This window comes from Neoarius graeffei, chromosome 21 (assembly GCF_027579695.1).
Source record: "Neoarius graeffei isolate fNeoGra1 chromosome 21, fNeoGra1.pri, whole genome shotgun sequence".
NCBI lineage: Eukaryota > Metazoa > Chordata > Actinopteri > Siluriformes > Ariidae > Neoarius > Neoarius graeffei.
The window spans coordinates 12,177,028-12,196,946 of record NC_083589.1 but is presented as its reverse complement, the minus strand read 5'-3'; the positions used below and the strand labels follow the sequence as shown (position 1 = coordinate 12,196,946).

Here is a 19,919-nt window from a genome sequence, read left to right as displayed (position 1 = left end):
AAAGGGTTCACAAACTTTCAAGCACCACTGTATATTCTCTCCGGGGTTCAGGTCAGGCAAGCTGGCTGGCCAATCAAGCACAGTAATATCATGGTCAGCAAACCATTTGGTAATAGTTTTGGCATTGTGGGCAGGTGCTAAGTCCTGCTTGAAAAGGAAATCAGCATCTCCATAAAGCTCGTCAGCAGATGGAAGCATGAAGTGCTCTAAAATCTTCTGCGTTGACTTTGGACTTGATAAAACACAGTGGACCGACACCAGCAGATGACATGGCACCTCAAATCAATCACAGACTGTGGAAACTTCACACTGGACTTCAAACACCTGGGATTCTTTATATTACGACATGGCATGTAGCAGACGATCTTATCCAGAGCGACGTACAACGAGTGTAAAAGTCAGGTACACAAAGTACTGAACTTCTAGGCAAGAAAGTGTTAGTGCCAGCTTAACAAGTCACAGCAATACCTAGTGTACTATTCTGTTGACGTACCAATACTCAAACAGCCAAGGAAACAAACCAACCATATAAATTATAATTAAAGAGAGAATTCAAAATGGCTAAACAGTACTGTGCACAGATTCTGTGCTTCTCCACTCTTCCTCCAGACTCTAGGACCTTGATTTCCAAATTACCTGCAAAATTTACGTTCATCTGAAAAGAAGACTTTGGACCACTGAGCAACAGTCCAGTTTTTTCTCTCCTTAGACCAGTAAGACGCTTCTGACGTTGTGTCTGGTTCAGGAGGAGCTTGATATGAACACGCAGACGTCTTCAGGAAAGGGGCTCCAACTGTCACATGACAGTTATAGCCCCTTTCCTGAAGATGTCTGCGTGTGGCGGGTTTGATCCATCCAGGTACTGTACATACCTCCCACTGGCCAGAAACACACACCTATAACTGGCCCAAGTGTGAATGAGTGTACGAATGTGGGCGTGTGAGTGAGAGCGACGCAGCAGGTTTTTGTTCCACTATGCAGTACTGTGCAAAAGTCTTAGACCCTCTGTTTTTTTTCATACAAAGTTTGTTATAGATTTCTATTTTATGACTTCTACATTATCAAGTCAGGAACACAAAAATATTTGAGTTCCAAATGTTGTTCTGTACAGAGGAATGGGCTAAAATTCCTCCAAGCCGGTGTGCAGGACTGGTCAACAGTTACCGGAAACGTTTAGTTGCAGTTATTGCTGCACACCAGATACTGAAAGCAAAGGTTCACATACTTTTGCCACTCACATATGCAATACATCAGATCATTTTCCTCAATCAATAAATAATCATGAATAATATTTTTGTCTCCTTTGTTTAACTGGGTTCTCTTTATCTACTTTTAGGACTTGTGTGAAAATCTGGTCATATTCATGCAGAAATATAGAAAATTCGAAAGACCAAACTTTCAAGCACCACCGGATATATAATTTGTTTCCTGGATCACCTACAACAGCAATCCTCAAATTAGATCCACTGCATTTTCTTTCTCCCCATGTGGCAAGGGGGCAAGCAGTCAGCTTGGAGTCGCTATCAGTTTTCTGGATATTGGCCCCATTCCAGGGAAGCAAGTGATATTTCCCTGCTCATAACTTTTCTAAAATGCATTTAATTTAGGTTTGGAGCTACTAATCATAACAAGCATAAAACACATGACTATTTTTACTCTGAACTACAACAAGCTAACAAAAGCCCATTACTTCAACACCAACTGCTTCTGATTCAATATTGTTAATAAAACATCAAATCAAACCTTCTGAAATGGAACCAATTAGGAATCAGCTCAGGATGAATCACTATTTTCTGCAATTTCAAGCAACGTGCAAATATCTTTACATATGATAAACATGCATTATGACTCATACATTTGTTAAATGAAAACTTAATACAATCTACAAGTTTGGATTTTAACTGACTGACATCAGGGCAACACAGCAGACTACAGACTGAAACCTGCCTGTGTGCTGTTTACATTACGGACATCTTTTGGCTGCTCTCGATTAGAGGTCGCCACAGCGGATCTTTCGTCTCCATCGCTCCCTGTCTTCCGTATCCTTCTCTACCACACCTGCCACTTTCATCTCCTCTTTGGCCTTCCTCGTTTTCGTTTGCCTGGCAGCTCCATCCTCAACATTGTCCTTCCAACATGCTCTGCATCTCTTCTCAGGATGTGCCCGTACCATCTCCGTCTCATCTCTCTTAGCTTAATTCCCAAGCTCTCCACATGTCCCTCATCCTGTCCAACCTCCCATCACAAACCTCAACATCCTCAACTCCGCCTCCTGTCTGTTCGTTAAGGGTCCGGTCTCCAATCCATACATCACAGCTGGTCTCGCTACTGTCTTATACATCTTACCTTTCACTTTTGCTGGGACTTTCCTATCACAAATGACTCCCCGAAATCCTTCTCCAACTGCTCGACCCTGCCTGCACTCACTATCGCAGCCCCCATTTTCCTGCACAGTTGATCCCAGGTACTTGAATTCACAAACTTTCTTTACGTCTACTCCTTGCATCTTCACTATGCTCATGTTTACATTACGGACATACACCACAAAATCCATTCATTATCCGTAGCTGCTTATCCTGTGCAGGGTCGCGGGCGAGCTGGAGCCTATCCCAGCTGACTAGAGACAAACAACCATTCACACTCACATTCACACCTACGGTCAATTTAGAGCCACCAATTAGCCTAACCTGCATGTCTTTGGACTGTTGAACATGCAAGCTCCACGCAGAAAGGCCCCCCATCAGCCGCCGGGCTCAAGGCCAGAATCTTCTTGCTGTGAGGCGACAGTGCTAACCATTACACCACCGTGCCGCCCACACTGCAAAATAAAATCGGCTTTTAAAAATTTGGTTTTAAACATCCACACTTGGCCAGGATCTGGTGTAAAGACCCATGTTGGTCCTGGGATTGAGACGCTGGCCTCTTCTGCCCCTCGGACCTGCTTGATCCATCCTGGTGCCCTGTGTCTGGTCGGAGTTTTATCACATCGCTCCTGTGGAGGACGGCCCCATGAGGACAGTTGAGGGTTACACCTGGAGGATGCTCTGGACTCTTACAGTAATGCTTTTATGGCTGAGGACTACAGTTGATTTGCTAACTTTAGGACTGCAGTTGTCATGAACAGTTTTGCACTCAAGTTTCCATCAATGAAGAGTTACAACATCAAGGAAACTAGCCTGGCAAGCCAGACTAAATGTGAATATTTAGTCTGGCCTCGCTCGTAGACATTTCCGAAGGGTGTAGGAGGAACAACCCGCTATCTTTCAAACTGTCTCTGTGCGTATAGGCCAACGCTCTGACCAATCAGCGCAACAGTGACTGTGACGTAGTCAGAGCGACAGAAAGCAGTGGGGGAGGCCTTGAAATAAATAATTTTTCAAAATGTGTATTAATTAATAAACAGGTTCTAGATATTAAGAAGTTTGGAGATAATGACCACAAGTTTGGAGTCTGTACCATATACTTAACATACACTTATTTTTTTCAAGTGTTTTTCAAGGGTTTGCTTAAACTGTTTTTGAGTTATTCTTATTTAGTGGTGTTTGGTGAAATAATTTCCCTTAAATTTAAAATAACGGGAAAATAAGAAACAATCAAAAAGTAATGTTTCAAAGCTGTTTATTAATTCTTCGTACTGCACAAACTAGCCCCATCCTTTTGGCTATGAGCGGAGCCAGCTGGTAGATCAGACTTTTGCCATAGCCGGTCGGCAAAACAGCGAAAACGTCCTTCTTGAAAAGGAATGAGCGGAGAGCCTCTTCCTGCTCATGTTTCAACGAAAACTCCAAGTCTAATTCTTCTAAAACTGATTCCAAAGCGGAGTCAAACGCATGCTGTTCTCTAGCCGTAGCCATCTTCCCTGTTGTGCTTTCTCCAGCATAGCGCAGCCTTGTCACTCCTGCAAAAGCCCACCCAAAGAATCCAAACAAAAACCTTGCATTGTGATTGGCGGGCACGATTTGATGCCCAGGGTGTTTTGTTGATATGGTGCGAGGCTAGACCCACTCGCTAGGCAAAAAATATTTTTGGCCGCTAGGCGGGTGGGTCTAGTTTACTAGGCTACAACGAAACTGACTTCATGTTAAATCTGTTAATGTTATAGTCAGGCTGTCTGTTGTTGCCCAAATGAGGATGGGTTCCCTTTTGAGTCTGGTTCCTCTCGAAGTTTCTTCCTCGTGTCGTCTGAGGGAGTTTTTCCTCGCCACCGTCGTGCTCATTGGGGATAGATTAGGGATAAAATTGGCTCATGTTTTAAGTCGTTCAAATTCTGTAAAGCTGCTTTGCGACAATGTTTATTGTTAAAAGCGCTATACAGATAAACTTGACTTAAAGACCACCGTGCTTCACGTGACAGGATGTTGAATGCAGCAGCAATGACATGCTTCATTCCAAACTGAATGAAGGCCAAAGAAAAAAAACAAGAAAAGAGATTTAATAATTATTATCAGTCATAAATACATTCCAGCAGAAACGGTATGTAATAGTTGGTAAATATTGACCCATCCCCATCTAGGGCGTTCCCCTGGAAGGTCACAGCCCAAAGGCTGAGAACCGATCAATATAAAAAAGGTACAACGTAATTTTCTTTGTTTCTCCAATTAACAGGTTTAAATAAAAGGAGTGAACACAAAGTATTTTGGATAAATACTGACATTTTGTTACTAGTTAACAGTTACACAACAAACATTACAATGCATCACTGAATTAAACATCATCCACCTACAACAGTATTAGTACAGTCATCAAGTCTGGATAACCCCCACACACACACACACACAGCGCCAAATACATATTACTGAGATATTTTCAGAGGAGTTATGACACCTCCAAGCGTGCGAGACGTTTTAAGCGCGATTCTTCGTATCAGACTAAGTGTTCATCATCAGCATTCCTTCAGCCTCAAGCTGGCATCAGGATAAAGGTGGTGTAAATTATCCCAAGGATCTATTTAATAGGAATTACTTGTCCTTTCATTTGCGTTTCCTTCACAGCGTTAAGCAGTCACGGGTTCCCGCTGGTTGTTCTGACGTTTCACGACGAACACTTTTTGTCCGGAGACGGTCACGGCGTAAACATAGTCCTCGAACATCACTGTGGAGGAAACGAGAGCAGCGTTAGACCAGTGCACGTTCTCTCCAGCACGTCTCTGCGGTGTAGAGTGTACCGCCCCGGACGTCTCACCTGACATGCGTTTCAGAGGAGGCTCTGCTGCGCCGTGAAGCCTGAATCGACACGCTGTGCGGATCATCTGCATGATCACACCCGCTGTACGCTCGTCGTTCTCCAGCTCTCCTGAGGACTGCACGAAGAAAAGAGCATCATTTAAAAAAAAAAAGTTTTTTTAAATAAAATACATTACCCTACCATTTTCACAGGCTCAAAAGTAATTGGACAAGTGACTGAAAAGCAGTTCCCTCATCATTTCATGACAAATTAATTAAAAAAAAAAAAAAAAAAAGTGTAGCATGGATTCCAACCGTTGAATTAGGACCTGAAATATCAAAAATCTGTTCTGAGACAGTTTAAAGCATATACGCAGAGCCATGGCCTCACTTTCATTTATAAATGCCTTGAGACCTCAGGAATGGCACAGGAATAGTTTTCAGCATTAACAATAAATCTAATATAGTAATTTTTACGATTAAAGTGATTTAGATACCGTAGGTAGCGGTCTGAGCGAATGACCTTGACGTCCGTGACGTCACAGCAGGAAGTCTATTGGTCTCATCGCCATTTCCGCTATACTAAAAAACAGAGCTGACTGCAACTCCGATCCTCCATTTTGAGCCAATTTATCGCCATGTCACGTAGATGTGTTGCTGGCGGATGCAGCAACACGACAGAAGCTGGATTTATGTTGCCTTCATGACCCAAGAATGTTCAAACTGCAAAGATTTAGACACGTTTTGCGAGAAGTTCACTGGCACATTGGGTGCCTACGAAGTGGTCTCTCTTCTGCTCTGCACATTTTACTGAAGACTCGGACGAAACCTCTGATCTGTTGAGGAGCGTTGGCTATAAGCCCATATTGAAAGAGGGTGCAGTACCAACAATTAAAGAAAAATAATTCATTTTTTTCAAGTGAGTTCAGTTTCACCAATCCTCCCGGAGCGTGAGCCGAGGGTTGTTGCTCAACCCGGGACGGGACATATCGCTCGGGCAGTGACCTCCCCGCAGTTGTTGCTAAAACTGGTGCCATCCTGTTCTGTCCCGGATTTTAGTGATTGCCTGAGCCCAGCAGTAATGGCGGAGTACTCACTATGGAGAGAATGAGTGGAGCAGCCGTCTTATTTCTAAACTGGATATTGGTGCCATCTCGCCCTTACGTGGAAGTAGTGAATGAACGGAGAACTGAAAGTCAGATTGTTTCGAAACAATCGGCCACAAGATCAGCCTTCAAGAAGCGAGAACGCAGATGGGTAAGCTCCGACTCTCATTTGGAGACAAAACACCACGTTGTTTAAGCCTAGGTCACAACCAGACGTACGATTTTTTTTGGCCGTGCGATTTTTGGCATTTCCCAAATCGCTGCGTTTGTTTTGTTCGTGGAGAAAGACGCACGTTGGCCGTAAGTTTGTCTTGCAACCTGAAAAAACGTAAGCGCCTGTAGAGTTTGACATGACAAAGAACCTCTGCAGCCGGTCTGCGGCCAGTCTACGGCTCGAAAATCAGCATGTCACACACGCGCCCACTGTGCGTTTCACGCACGCCCTGCGTGCATTTCTTGCGTTTTTTTGCACGTAGACCGGCCGTAGGAGCATGTATGGCCGGTTGTGACCGAGGCTTTACCTGCATTTAGATTAATACATATAATTTGTATTGTGTGTTTAAGTTACCGGTGTAAGATTATTTAATTTGCTTCAGAATGTGATTGTCTCAGTTCATCTGATTATTTAATAAGCCTTTTACATTTTATCAGTGAAAATGCATGCATGTACATGTATGCTGCAGAAGTTATAACACCTATCCGGTTTTAATAAGGGTCAACCCACAATCAGTGAAGTCAAATCAGTCTTAGTTGAGCAAGTCGGTCACGGTATTTCTTACTTTCACCATAAATTTTTATTTATATGACTTTGGCCTATAGCTGTAAAAGGCCTCGGCCTTAAAACCAGTTCCCGCTGTGACGTCACGCACTCAGGGCTGGCTGGCTCAGCGGGGCAGCTCCAATGCCAACTTTGCAGTCGATTTTAACTCTCAAAAATATAATTTTTTTATTCCCATTTATGCAACATACAAGAGTCAAGGATGGAGATCCTATCCACTCAGAAATTTATTTAAAAATAAAGGTTCTGCACATTTCCTTTAAGGACCCATGGCAACCCTGATGATTTATTCAAAAGTAACTTTCTCCTTTCTTCCAAAAGACGTGTGTGCTTGTTGAGAACTTCTAACCTGCTTCACATCACTGGAAAGATTTTATCAGAGTCATCTTTACCGCCAGTCCTGTTCAATCTCATCAAGTCTGGGTGGGCCGAGTCGAACTGAACCCAATTTCAATTAAATTTGATGAATTAGTTGACTGAGGAACTAAGAGGGTGATTACTTATTCACACCAGGTGAGCTGGCGTTGGACAACTTTTCTTCAAGAACTGAAGTGATAATGTAAAAAAAAAAAAAAAAAAAAAAAAAGACTGCATTTTGTGTTCTCAGGTTCTTAAGTTTTGTTTTAAAGTAAGATCTGAGGTGCAGCTTACGGTGTTTTTTTTTTAATTAATGTACACAAACTTTTGTCATGTTAAAGGAACAGTCCACCGTACTTCCATAATGAAATATGTTCTTCTCTGAATTGAGACGAGCTGATCCGTACCTCTCCGAGCTTTGCGCGACCTCCCAGTCAGTCAGACGCGCTGTTACTCCTGTTAGCAATGTAGCTAGGCTCAGCATGGCCAATGGTATTTTTTGGGGCTGTAGTTAGATGCGACCAAACTCTTCCACATTTTTCCTGTTTACATAGGTTTATATGACCAGTGACATGAAACAAGTTCAGTTACACAAATTGAAACGTGGCGATTTTCTATGCTATGGAAAGTGCGCACTATAATGACAGGCGTACCAACACCTTCTGCGCGCTTCGACAGTGCATTGATACCTTCACTCCTGTTTTCCCCCTCTCCCCTGCCCCCCTGACTAGACGGTGTTCCAAGGAGTGCAGGCTACTTGTCTTGGTGGTCACGTTGGTTGTATTGACGGAAGTTAGGGGGGGCGGGGGAGAGGAAAAAAAAAAAAGAGTGAAGGTATCAATGCGCTGCCGAAGCGCGCAGAAGGTGTTAGTACGCCTGTCATGATAGTGCGGACTTTCCATAGCATAGAAAATCGCCACGTTTCAATTTGTGTAACTGAACTTGTTTCATGTCACTGGTCATATAAACCTATGTAAACAGGAAAAACGTGGAAGAGTTTGGTCGCATCTAACTACAGCCCCAAAAAATACCATTGGCCATACTGAGCCTAGCTACATTGCTAACAGGAGTAACAGCACGTCTGACTGACTGGGAGGTCGCACAAAGCTCGGAGAGGTACAGAGTAGCTCGTCTCAATTCAGAGAACAACATATTTCATTATGGAAGTACGGCAGACTGTTCCTTTAACAGATACATGTTTGACACGGATTCAAAATGAGCATCGTTCTGCTTCTGGGCTCAATGAGCTGGATGTTCTCTCAGCTCTCTCCAGCCATCGTTTCTTCACCCAAACTGCTGGTTCAGACCCTGGGAGATGCTTCTTTGGACCGGACCACAGATTAACCCAAATGTGGCTGTAACTCCGTTTCCAAACACCGACTAGTAAAAACAAAGAAAAAAAAAAAAAAAAACCTGTCAATTCAGAATCCTGTTTGGAGATTTCAGTTCCACCTTCAACACCATCATCCAGGCTCTTCTGCAGGACAAGCTCTCTCAGCTGAGTGTGCCTGACAGGAAGCAGCACGTGAAGCTTGGGAATCAGCACTGGAAACCCCGCCCTCATTGGACTCGTCTCTGATGAGAAGGAGTCTGTTTATGGGGAGAGATTGACCATCTGATATCCTGGTGCAGGCAGAACAACTTGGAGCTCAATGCTCTAAACACAGCGGAGATGATTGTGGACTTCAGAAGGAGCTCTGCCACACCCTCCCCATCACCCTGTTTGACTCCCCAGTGGAGCATTTCCACTTCCTGGGCACTATAATTACCCAGGACCGTAAGTGGGAGACGAATACCTGCTCTCTCACAGCAAAGGATGTTCTTCCTGCGGCAGCTGAAGAAGTTCAATCTGCCAAAGACAACGATGGTGCACGTTTACACCACTATCATCAAGTCCATCTGCACCTCCTCCACTACCACCACCAGGGACAAGGGCAGACTGCAGCGCATCATGAGAGGACAACTGGCTGCAATCTTCCCTCTCTTCAGGACCTGTACAAGTCCAGGACGCCGAGGAGAGCAGAAAGGAACGTGGCCGACCCCTCTCACCCCAGACATAAACTTTTTGAACCACTCCCCTCTGGTAGGAGGTTGCGGTCCAGAACCAAAACCTCACACCATAAGCCCAGCTTTTTCCCCACTGCAGCTGCCTCATCCATAAGGCCAGAGACCCCACTGACTAAACTCTTAAAGGAGAACTGAAGTCATTTTTAAATTTGCTTTATTTCCTAATTAACGTGTTACTCAGTTACGTTTCCAGTTTTAGTAATCTTACAACCCCGATTCCAAAAAAGTTGGGACAAAGTACAAATTGTAAATATAAACGGAATGCAATGATGTGGAAGTTTCAAAATTCCATATTTTATTCAGAATAGAACATAGATGACATATCAAAATGTTTAAACTGAGAAAATGTATCATTTAAAGAGAAAAATTAGGTGATTTTAAATTTCATGACACCACATCTCAAAAAAGTTGGGACAAGGCCATGTTTCCCACTGTGAGACATCCCCTTTTCTCTTTACAACAGTCTGTAAACGTCTGGGGACTGAGGAGACAAGTTGCTCAAGTTTAGGGAGAGGAATGTTAACCCATTCTTGTCTAATGTAGGATTCTAGTTGCTCAAATGTCTTAGGTCTTTTTTGTCGTATCTTCTGTTTTATGATGCGCCAAATGTTTTCTATGGGTGAAAGATCTGGACTGCAGGCTGGCCAGTTCAGTACCCGGACCCTTCTTCTACGCAGCCATGATGCTGTAATTGATGCAGTATGTGGTTTGGCATTGTCATGTTGGAAAATGCAAAGTCTTCCCTGAAAGAGACGTCGTCTGGATGGGAGCATATGTTGCTCTAGAACCTGGATATACCTTTCAGCATTGATGGTGTCTTTCCAGATGTGTAAGCTGCCCATGCCACACGCACTAATGCAACCCCATACCATCAGAGATGCAGGCTTCTGGACTGAGCGCTGAGAACTTGGGTCGTCCTTCTCCTCTTTAGTCCGAATGACACGGCGTCCCTGATTTCCATAAAGAACTTCAAATTTTGATTCGTCTGACCACAGAACAGTTTTCCACTTTGCCACAGTCCATTTTAAATGAGCCTTGGCCCAGAGAAGACGTCTGCGCTTCTGGATCATGTTTAGATACGGCTTCTTCTTTGAACTATAGAGTTTTAGCTGGCAACAGCGGATGGCACGGTGAATTGTGTTCACAGATAATGTTCTCTGGAAATATTCCTGAGCCCATTTTGTGATTTCCAATACAGAAGCATGCCTGTATGTGATGCAGTGCCGTCTAAGGGCCCGAAGATCACGGGCACCCAGTCTGGTTTTCCGGCCTTGACCCTTGCGCACAGAGATTCTTCCAGATTCTCTGAATCTTTTGATGATATTATGCACTGTAGATGATGATATGTTCAAACTCTTTGCAATTTGACATTGGCGAACTCCTTTCTGATATTGCTCCACTATTTGTCGGCGCAGAATTAGGGGGATTGGTGATCCTCTTCCCATCTTTACTTCTGAGAGCCGCTGCCACTCCAAGATGCTCTTTTTATACCCAGTCATGTTAATGACCTATTGCCAATTGACCTAATGAGTTGCAATTTGGTCCTCCAGCTGTTCCTTTTTTGTACCTTTAACTTTTCCAGCCTCTTATTGCCCCTGTCCCAACTTTTTTGAGATGTGTTGCTGTCATGAAATTTCAAATGAGCCAATATTTGGCATGAAATTTCAAAAAGTCTCACTTTCGACATTTGACATGTTGTCTATGTTCTATTGTGAATACAATATCAGTTTGAGATTTGTAAAATTATTGCATTCCATTTTATTTACAATTTGTACTTTGTCCCAACTTTTTTGGAATCGGGGTTGTATATCGTGACTCATATTGGCAACCAATTGCAATTAAATATTATACTTATGGCTAAAAACCCGAATAGGCTGACGTTGAATGTAGTTCATTTGGTCCACGGTGGGCGTCACTTATCCGTGCGATCTTCATGAGACTTGTGCGAGACTTCGAAACATGAAGTGTCAGTGCCGCCATTTTGAAAATTGTCTTCCAAACAAAATATTGTACAAAAACGAGTGTAAATGACGATTACTGCCTACTTTTTTCAAGCTTTCCTGATTGCTATCAAAACAAACAAAACTTCTGGCTTGATTACGTCAGCATTCGAAAGAGGGCGCGCGCGTCTTTTTTTGTGCTCGCCCTGAAAGAAATTAAATTTAAAAAGTCTCAAATTTGATTTAATAAAAAGGCAGCGGCAAAGAAGAAAGTATTTAGCCTTGATTGATTTTTTTTTTAAAAAGCAGGTACTTTATTTCATTAAGCGTGGGAAATACGCTCAGTATAATATGGATTTATCACAAAACCACTTTTTTTTTTGAAAACCCACCAGCTGACTGATCTGACAAGTTTTAATTGTGTGACAGTAACAACGTAAATGCCAGCGTGACGGACTAGAGTCCAAAAGGAGTTTTTTTTTTTTTTCATTTTACCAATGAGCTCACTATCTAGTAATTCCCTATATAGGGAGTAGTGAACGAGTGAGCAATTTCTACAAAAATCTACAGTTTGGTACATCCTGAGAAAGAAAGAAAAAGAAAGAACTGGTGAACTCATCAATGCAAAAAGACCCGGACACCCACAGAAGACAACTGTGGTGGATGATCGCAGAACAATTTCCATGGTGAAGAGAAACCCCTTCACAACAGCCAACCAAGTGAACAACACTCTCCAGGAGGTAGGCGTATCAATATCCAAATCTACCATAAAGAGAAGACTGTATGAAAGTAAATACAGAGGGTTCACTGGACGGTGCAAGCCACTCATAAGCCTCAAGAATAAAAAGGCTAGATTGGACTTCGCTAAAAAACATCTAAAAAAGCCAGCACAGTTCTGGAAGAACATTCTTTGGACAGATGAAACCAAGATCAACCTCTACCAGAATGATGGAAAGAAAAAAGTATGGTGAAGGCGTGGTACAGCTCATGATCCAAAGCATACCACATCATCTGTAAAACACGGCAGAGGCAGTGTGATGGCTTGGGCATGCATGGCTGCCAGTGGCACTGGGTCACTAGTGTTTATTGATGATGTGACACAGGACAGAAGCAGCCGGATGAATTCTGAGGTATTCAGAGACATACTGTGTGCTCAAATCCAGCCAAACTGGTTGGTTGGCATTTCATAATACAGATGGACAATGACCCAAAACAAAGCCAAAGCAACCCAGGAGTTTATAAAAGCAAAGAAGTGGAATATTCTTAAATGGCCAAGTCAGTCACCTGATCTCAACCCAATTGAGCATGCATTTCACTTGTTAAAGACTAAACTTCAGACAGAAAGGCCCACAAACAAACAGCAACTGAAAACCGCTGCAGTAAAGGCCTGGCAGAGCATTAAAAAGGAGGAAACACAGCGTCTGGTGATGTCCATGAGTTCAAGACTTCAGGCAGTCATTGCCAACAAAGGGTTTTCAACCAAGTATTAGAAATGAACATTTTATTTACAATTATTTAATTTGTCCAATTACTTTTGAGCCCCTGAAATGAAGGGATTGTGTTTAAAAAATGCTTTTAGTTCCTCACATTTTTATGCAATCATTTTATTCAACCCACTGAATTAAAGCTGAAAGTCTGAACTTCAACTGCATCTGAATTGTTTTGTTCAAAATTCATTGTGGTAATGTACAGAACCAAAATTAGAAAAATGTTGCCTCTGTCCAAATATTTATGGACCTAACTGTATATTTAATAAAATCAGATAAATAGAATTTGGATAATTAAAAAAAAAAAAAAATTGCCTTCAGTTCTCTTTTAACTCGCATTCTGTAACATGAACACTTCATCTCTGAATTGAGATTTTACACATTTCATGGTTATCTTCATTCTGTGAACTTTTATTGCACATTCTGGCTCATGCTGTACAGCTTGGAAATTTATTTAACCCACTGCACATATTCTCTTCTTCTCACACACACACGTCATCATGACTCTTCTCCATCTTCATCATGTGGCCTGTTTTCACACATTCCAGGACACACTGTACAGCCTGGACTTAAAGCTCGTAGGCAATGGTTTTAATTTTATGCACATTTGAAACTTTATACGTTAAAAAACCCTCTGTAATTTTCTTTTGGTCCCAAGAAGTATTGTTAATAAGTAATAATTAAAATAAGTTAGCGCGGATCGCGGTGAATTTCTGTCGGCTATTTTCATGACCACTCAGCACATGACATCATTTAAAACAAACCGCTTGAGTGGAGTCCACTTCCGTTTACTTACACTGCCCTTCGGCTTGAGTGCAGATGTGCGTTCAGGAATTTCCAAAGAAAAACCCCATGCCTTACTGTTGTGCAGTGAACTGTAACAACGGGACCGGGTCAGGAAGAAGTTTTTACCTTTTTCCGAGAGAGAAGAGGCGAAGCGAGTGGGTTGGCTTTTTCCGAAAGAGGAGACGAGGCGGAGAGAGTGGATTGTGTGCATGAAACAAAATCAAGCAGTCAAAGAAGAAATGGAGCAGCAACGCTCAAGCAAAAAGGAGAAGATTGGAGGTAAACATTTTTACTTTTGCTTGCAGTTGACAAGTCAAGAATCCTGAGGGATCCTGTACAATCATTGTGGAAATGAGACAAAGGGATATTTCCTCATTTATACCCCTTTTCCACCAAATCAGTTCCAGGGCTGGTTCGGGGCCAGTGCTGGTGCACAACTTGTTCAACTTGCGAGCCAGCTGAGAACCAGTTTGCTTTTCCATAGCTCGGGGTGCTAAGGGGAGCCACGTCATTACGTCACTGTATATGTCAGTTACGTCGCTGCGTTTGCATAAACCTTGGTGCGAACGTCAAAGCAACACCACCACGGAGAGGAAGAAGCAGCAGCAACAATAATGGATGACTTTGCGTTTGTACAGCTGCTGCTTCTGGCTTTACGGTGCTTCATTGGGGTCAGAAAACAGCAGATCCAATGTGTGTGTGTTGATCAACAGGTTTTGAGTGGACGGCGATTACGTTCTAGGAGACGGGTAATAACCTAATAACGTTTTGACTCTTACTTACACTGAATGTGAGATGGTTATGTTAGCCTTTGTTATGAGCAGTCTTGCTATTGTTGTTGGTCTTAACAACTCCGCCCCCCCGACGTAAGCGGTTCTTTCCTCTGGCCCAGCAAAGAGCTGGTGCTACCCTGGAACCAGTTTTTCTGGCCCCAGAGCCAGTTCTTTGTCAGTGGAAACAGAAAACCCGGTTCCAAACTAAGCACTGGCCCCGAACCAGCCCTGGAACTGCTTTGGTGGAAAAGGGACTTAGAGTCGTCTATAAATAGTATAATGCTGCGGATGGCAGGCTAACGTGGCCTACCGGCGCACTGTCCAGTAATCGTTCCCTATATCCACTAGGGAGGGCGGTTTAATTATTCTTCAAAAGGGCTCTTATTTAGTCTTACGACGAAAGTAAGAATTTATCATAACTACCAGGATAAATCGTTTGGGCGCGAGTCTTGTTGAGGTCCATGGTCAGCCGAGTCGCTGTCCGATTCCGAGGCTGCACGGTCAAACCAGTGAGCTACCTTCACTGATTGCTTCGCAACGGCCATAGGGTCATACATATGGTTTCACCTCTTGATATTCAATTTGGAGAGTTCCTACTTCAAAATCGCTATCAGACATTTTAGGCTACATCCACAAGACAACGAGATTTTTTTTTTAAATATCGCGTCCACATGGGCAACGGATCAGTTACATTTCAGGTCCATATGGCAACGGGACGCTTGCTGAAAACGATGCAATACACATGCCACACCTCTACGTGCGCTGTAAGACGGTCCCATCGGAGACACCAGAACAATAGAAGTAGACGCATGCGCATAAACCCCTTCTTCTGTAGCTTTAGCCACAAAGTTTTGATTATTAATCAGTAGCGTAAAACGAAAGACGCGGAAAGAGGAACGAACAGGGGTAGATGGAAGCCGGTACGCCAACATTCTGATATCCTCCAGAATTCTTTAATGGTCCAGAATAAATTGAATGCTACACGCTGATGGATTACTTTCTTCTACGCCCTTTTTGAGGAATGTATTGTCAGACTTAAACCAACATCTGAAGAGGTGAGATCACTCCTTTTTTTTCCCTATTTTTGCTGGCGGGATTGGTTTTGTTTTTGGAAAGCGCATGGGCGGTGCGCGGTTTTGGTTACTGCTTCCGCAGTGTTTGGACTAGTTATAGGATTTGTTGACAACTCGCATCAAGTTCGTTACACTTCTACCCGACGTGAAGCACTGACAGTCATGTGGTTGTGACGTCATCGTAAACAAATCCGTTCTACTCATCCAGTCGACTTCACAACGGGGCCATTGCCAGATTTTTCCACTCTGGGACCTGTTCTCAAAAGATTTCGTTTTGGGGCACCCAAAACGCCGGTGCCGTGTGGACGCCAGGCCAAAACAATAAACAATTTTATCAGATTCACCTGAATCCGTTGCCGTGTGGACAGGGCCTTACACAACCTCTCACGACCAAAGTCCATACACGTGTGCTCGGTTCGCAAGTAAACACAGACCTGCTCCCAGTCTGTTTGGCTTAAATGACGTCATGACGACGGCCCTCTGGCGGTGAAAGTGCGCAGAAGTGAGATGTAAACAAACCTTTGGAAATTGGGCAAAACAGTATATTTTAACCGTTTTATTCAATTTCAGGGTGCAAATTAGACACCAGGAAGATTGAATTCGCTTTTTGGGTTGCTTTTCTAGACAATAAAGTTGATATTCTACGTTTCACCTCCGACCCTTAAACAACCCATACACACTCCCCTTAAATAGGTCCACTTTTCAAAATCAGTATATTTTAGATTGTTATTCTATCTATTTATATAACTACTCATGTCTTAATTCTCTCTTAATCGTTCAAGCACCAGTCACCAAAGCAAATTCCTTGTACGTGAAACCGGATTCTGGTTCTGACTTGGGAAGCAGGCCCGGTCTCCTCTAGTCTGGCTAACGCGACTTCAAAGCTCTGCGAGCACTGGTCTGGCAAAGATATTAAGCCCAACCGTTTCCCAAAGGCGTGGTTGACCCACCTCCCTGAAATGCCTCAGTTTGCTACTGGTCGAAGCCAGAAAAGGCTGTGACGAAGCTTAAATCAATCACATCACTCTTTCCTCTGACGTATGTGACGTGACGGAAACTGCTTGAGTAACAGGAAGAAGATAAATACCTCCAGGGCTGCTCTTTGCTCCGTTTTCAATGAGAACTTCCCGTTGAATGCTTTCAATACAGCATCTACCGCTGTGTCGAAGGCTTGCCGCTACTCCATGTTCGTAATGTTTCTAGTGAATGAAGCGCTTCCGGCATAGATTCTGTAAACAATCTATGGCTTCCGGTCGCAGTTCTACTACATCACTGCCTTGAACACGCCTCTACCCAGGGCCGTTGGAGATGCTCAAAGTTGATTGGCTCCCGATTTTTCAGGAGCTTGGAAGAGCTGGAGATAGCTTGCCTGGCCAGACTAAAGGCCTCTGCATGCTCTTGCGACAAGGCTTTCGCAGATAGCTTTTCGCAGACAGTTGTAATTTATCGTTGAGCGGGGAGTAATGGGCGTGCGCGATGTTATTCACCGGCACAACGCAAGGGGGCACGAAGTCGCTAGGAGTAGTTGGTGGGTGTGGTTAGTGGAGTGTTTATCCTCCGGTTACTTATAAGGACTAGAACTTTTTTTTTTATAATGACTAGAACTGGAGTCATATAGATGTACGTACTTCCTCAATCAACCGCTCTTCATGCTGCTCCATCTTCGCTCGTGTTTTTAAAAATGCCGGTCGTGAAAACAAACCAAACCGAGAAAGTAGGGAAGCGGAAGTGCGTGTACAGTGGATGTAGAGTGGACCAATCAGAGCCCTCTTGTCTGCGGCGCTGTCTGCGAGGCTTCTGCGGTGGTCACAATTTTTGGGAGGTGCGCGCAGAGCGTCTGCGAAGGTGGGGGGGCTACGCAGACACTGTCTGCGACACTATCTGCGAGGACTGGGTTGTCAGCATAAATTGGCCTTAAGCTCACAACAGGCCCTCGTGTTGCGTCACACTTAGGATGGGCGGGCCCAGGCTAGGTCTCCTCAGGCCTGAGCTCAGGGAGTGACGTCACACCAACATGGCGGCTCACAGCATCACTTCATCCCTTTAAATGAGTTTTAGTGTCGATACACAAGGGTTCGCTTTATAATACACACACATTCACTTCTTCCACCTCCAGCACTCACTCTACACTCCACTGTTCTGTGGAGGAACACACACACACACACACACACTCCACTGCTCTGAGGAGGAACAGCATCTACTTCCGGGTTTTAGTCTAAAACACATCTTAACGTTCTGAAATGTGTAAAACACCGGATATCTCAGTGTGTCGTTTCTATAATTAGGAGCATGTACCGAGCTGGAAGCTGTTCTGTTCCCGTACTGCGTTATTTACTGTAATAGGCAAGGCAAAGCAAGTTTATTTATATAGCACATTTCATACACAATGGCAGTTCAATGTGCTTTACAGAAGCAAAAACAAAAAAACAGTAAACAATAGAGAAATAAAATTACATAAAATAATTTTATTTTTAATCTAAAACAATTAATTAAAAGAATTAAAAGAAAATAATAAGAATTAAACAACAGTAGAACTAAAATAATAAAATGATAAAATGCCAAAAAGAAAAAAGGAGAAAAAGAAAAAGAAACCAGCGGAATAAAAGAGAATAAAATTAAAGTAAATTTAAAACATGCAGAGAAAGTAAAGATTATAAAAAATGTAAAAACATTAATTATTTAACAGAAAGCATCTGAGAACAGCTTGGTCTTTAGTCTAGATTTGAAGCTGCCAACAGCAGGAGCATTTTTGATGTCCTCTGGCAGTTGGTTCCATAGCTGCACTGCATAGTAGCTAAAAGCTGCTTCACCACACTTTGTTTTAACAACTGGTTTTAACAGTAAATTTTTCTGTTTTGATCTGGTAGATCTGATTGGGTTAGGCCGCTGCAACATATCAGAGAGGTAATTGGGCCCTGTACCATTTAGAGATTTGTACACCAGCAGCAATGCTTTAAAGTCAATTCTGTAGCTTACTGGAAGCCAGTGAAGGGACCTTAGAATAATACAGGTGTGGAGAAAGGAAGAAACAAACTTACAGCCAGCACGCCGTCCTCACTTATCACCAGGTATCCCATCTGCCCCGGGATTCTCTCCAGACCCTGAGTCAGTGCAGTCGTCTGTCTCAGAGGAAAGAAAAAAAATATATCACACACACTTCTCCCACACTGCACTATTGTACCGAAAAACAGCTCAAATTCACGACAAAGACTTCAAGCTTGAGGAATTTTCACTGCCTGTATAATGCTAAAAGCTCATTTCGACACAAAAATAAACACACATACCATTTTACTTCACTTACAAACCAGGAAGCGACAGGAACACTCGCGTCTCACGTGACGAGCTGGCAATATCACGTGACTTCCCTCTTCTTCTTCAGTTTTTAACGGTGGTTGGAAAACAACTTGTTCGTTACCGCCACCTAGTGATCTGGACTGTGTACTAAAGTTAGCTCGGTTTATCAAGTCAAGTCAAGTCAACTTTATTGTCAAATATGCTCTACATGCTCGACGTACAGCACAGATGAAATATCAGTCCTCTCTGACCCACGATGCAAACAGGCAATGCAATAAATAAAAATAAAAATAGAATAAATTGAAAAAAACCAAACAATATAAACACTCTAGATAGGCACGAGACATAGACTAAACACTCAAACAATATCTCATCTCATCATCTGTAGCCGCTTTATCCTTCTACAGGGTCGCAGGAGCCTATCCCAGCTGACTACGGGCGAAAGGCGGGGTACACCCTGGACAAGTCGCCAGGTCATCACAGGGCTGACACAGACAACCATTCACACTCACACCTACGGTCAATTTAGAGTCACCAGTTAACCTAACCTGCATGTCTTTGGACTGTGGGGGAAACCGGAGCACCCAGAGGAAACCCACGCGGACAACATGCAAACTCCACACAGAAAGGCCCTCGCCGGCCCCGGGGCTCGAACCCAGGACCTTCTTGCTGTGAGGCGACAGCGCTAACCACTACACCACCGTGCCGCCCCTCCAATAATATAAACAGTGTAAACATTAGATAAGAACTAGACAAAGACTAAACACTCAGACAGACAATATAAACAGTATAAACACTCTAGATATGAACTAGACGTAGACTAAACACTCATATATATATATATACACACACACATAAATTGGTTCAAATAAACAGTCAAGGGCACGAGAGGTATAGCAGGTAAACATTGAAATAAGCAGTATAAACAAACCAGCAGCTGTTAAGATGAGGTAGTGCGGAATAGTGCAAATGAGCGAGGTAAAGTGAGATAGACAGTAAATTAAAAAAAAAAAAGTTGGAGACGAAAATAAATAAACACTCAGATTCCTTTCATCAGTCCAGAGCCTTAATAATTGCTGTCATTCCTTTTGATCAT

General features: G+C 43.1%; 1 protein-coding gene across 1 annotated transcript; it reads right to left on the bottom strand.

Annotated features, from left to right (window-relative positions):
• Positions 1 to 4,416: 4,416 nt before the first annotated feature.
• Positions 4,417 to 18,903, bottom strand: lamtor4 (late endosomal/lysosomal adaptor, MAPK and MTOR activator 4). Its single transcript, XM_060903882.1, has 4 exons — positions 18,814 to 18,903; positions 18,568 to 18,648; positions 5,182 to 5,299; positions 4,417 to 5,091 (listed from the first exon to the last, which is right to left on the bottom strand). The coding sequence occupies exons 1-4, from the start codon at positions 18,814 to 18,816 to the stop codon at positions 4,994 to 4,996; spliced, it is 300 nt and encodes a 99-aa protein (XP_060759865.1). The 5' UTR covers positions 18,817 to 18,903; the 3' UTR covers positions 4,417 to 4,993.
• Between the last annotated feature and the right edge of the window lie 1,016 nt (positions 18,904 to 19,919).

What these genes read in the sequence shown, in the direction of transcription:
- lamtor4 (XM_060903882.1), bottom strand. An exon ending in GTGAGGACGGCGTGCTGGCT is followed by an intron (nt 5,300 to 18,567) that starts GTAAGTTTGTTT and finishes TTCTTCGTGCAG; the next exon opens with TCCTCAGGAGAGCTGGAGAA. An exon ending in TCCTCTGAAACGCATGTCAG is followed by an intron (nt 5,092 to 5,181) that starts GTGAGACGTCCG and finishes TTTCCTCCACAG; the next exon opens with TGATGTTCGAGGACTATGTT.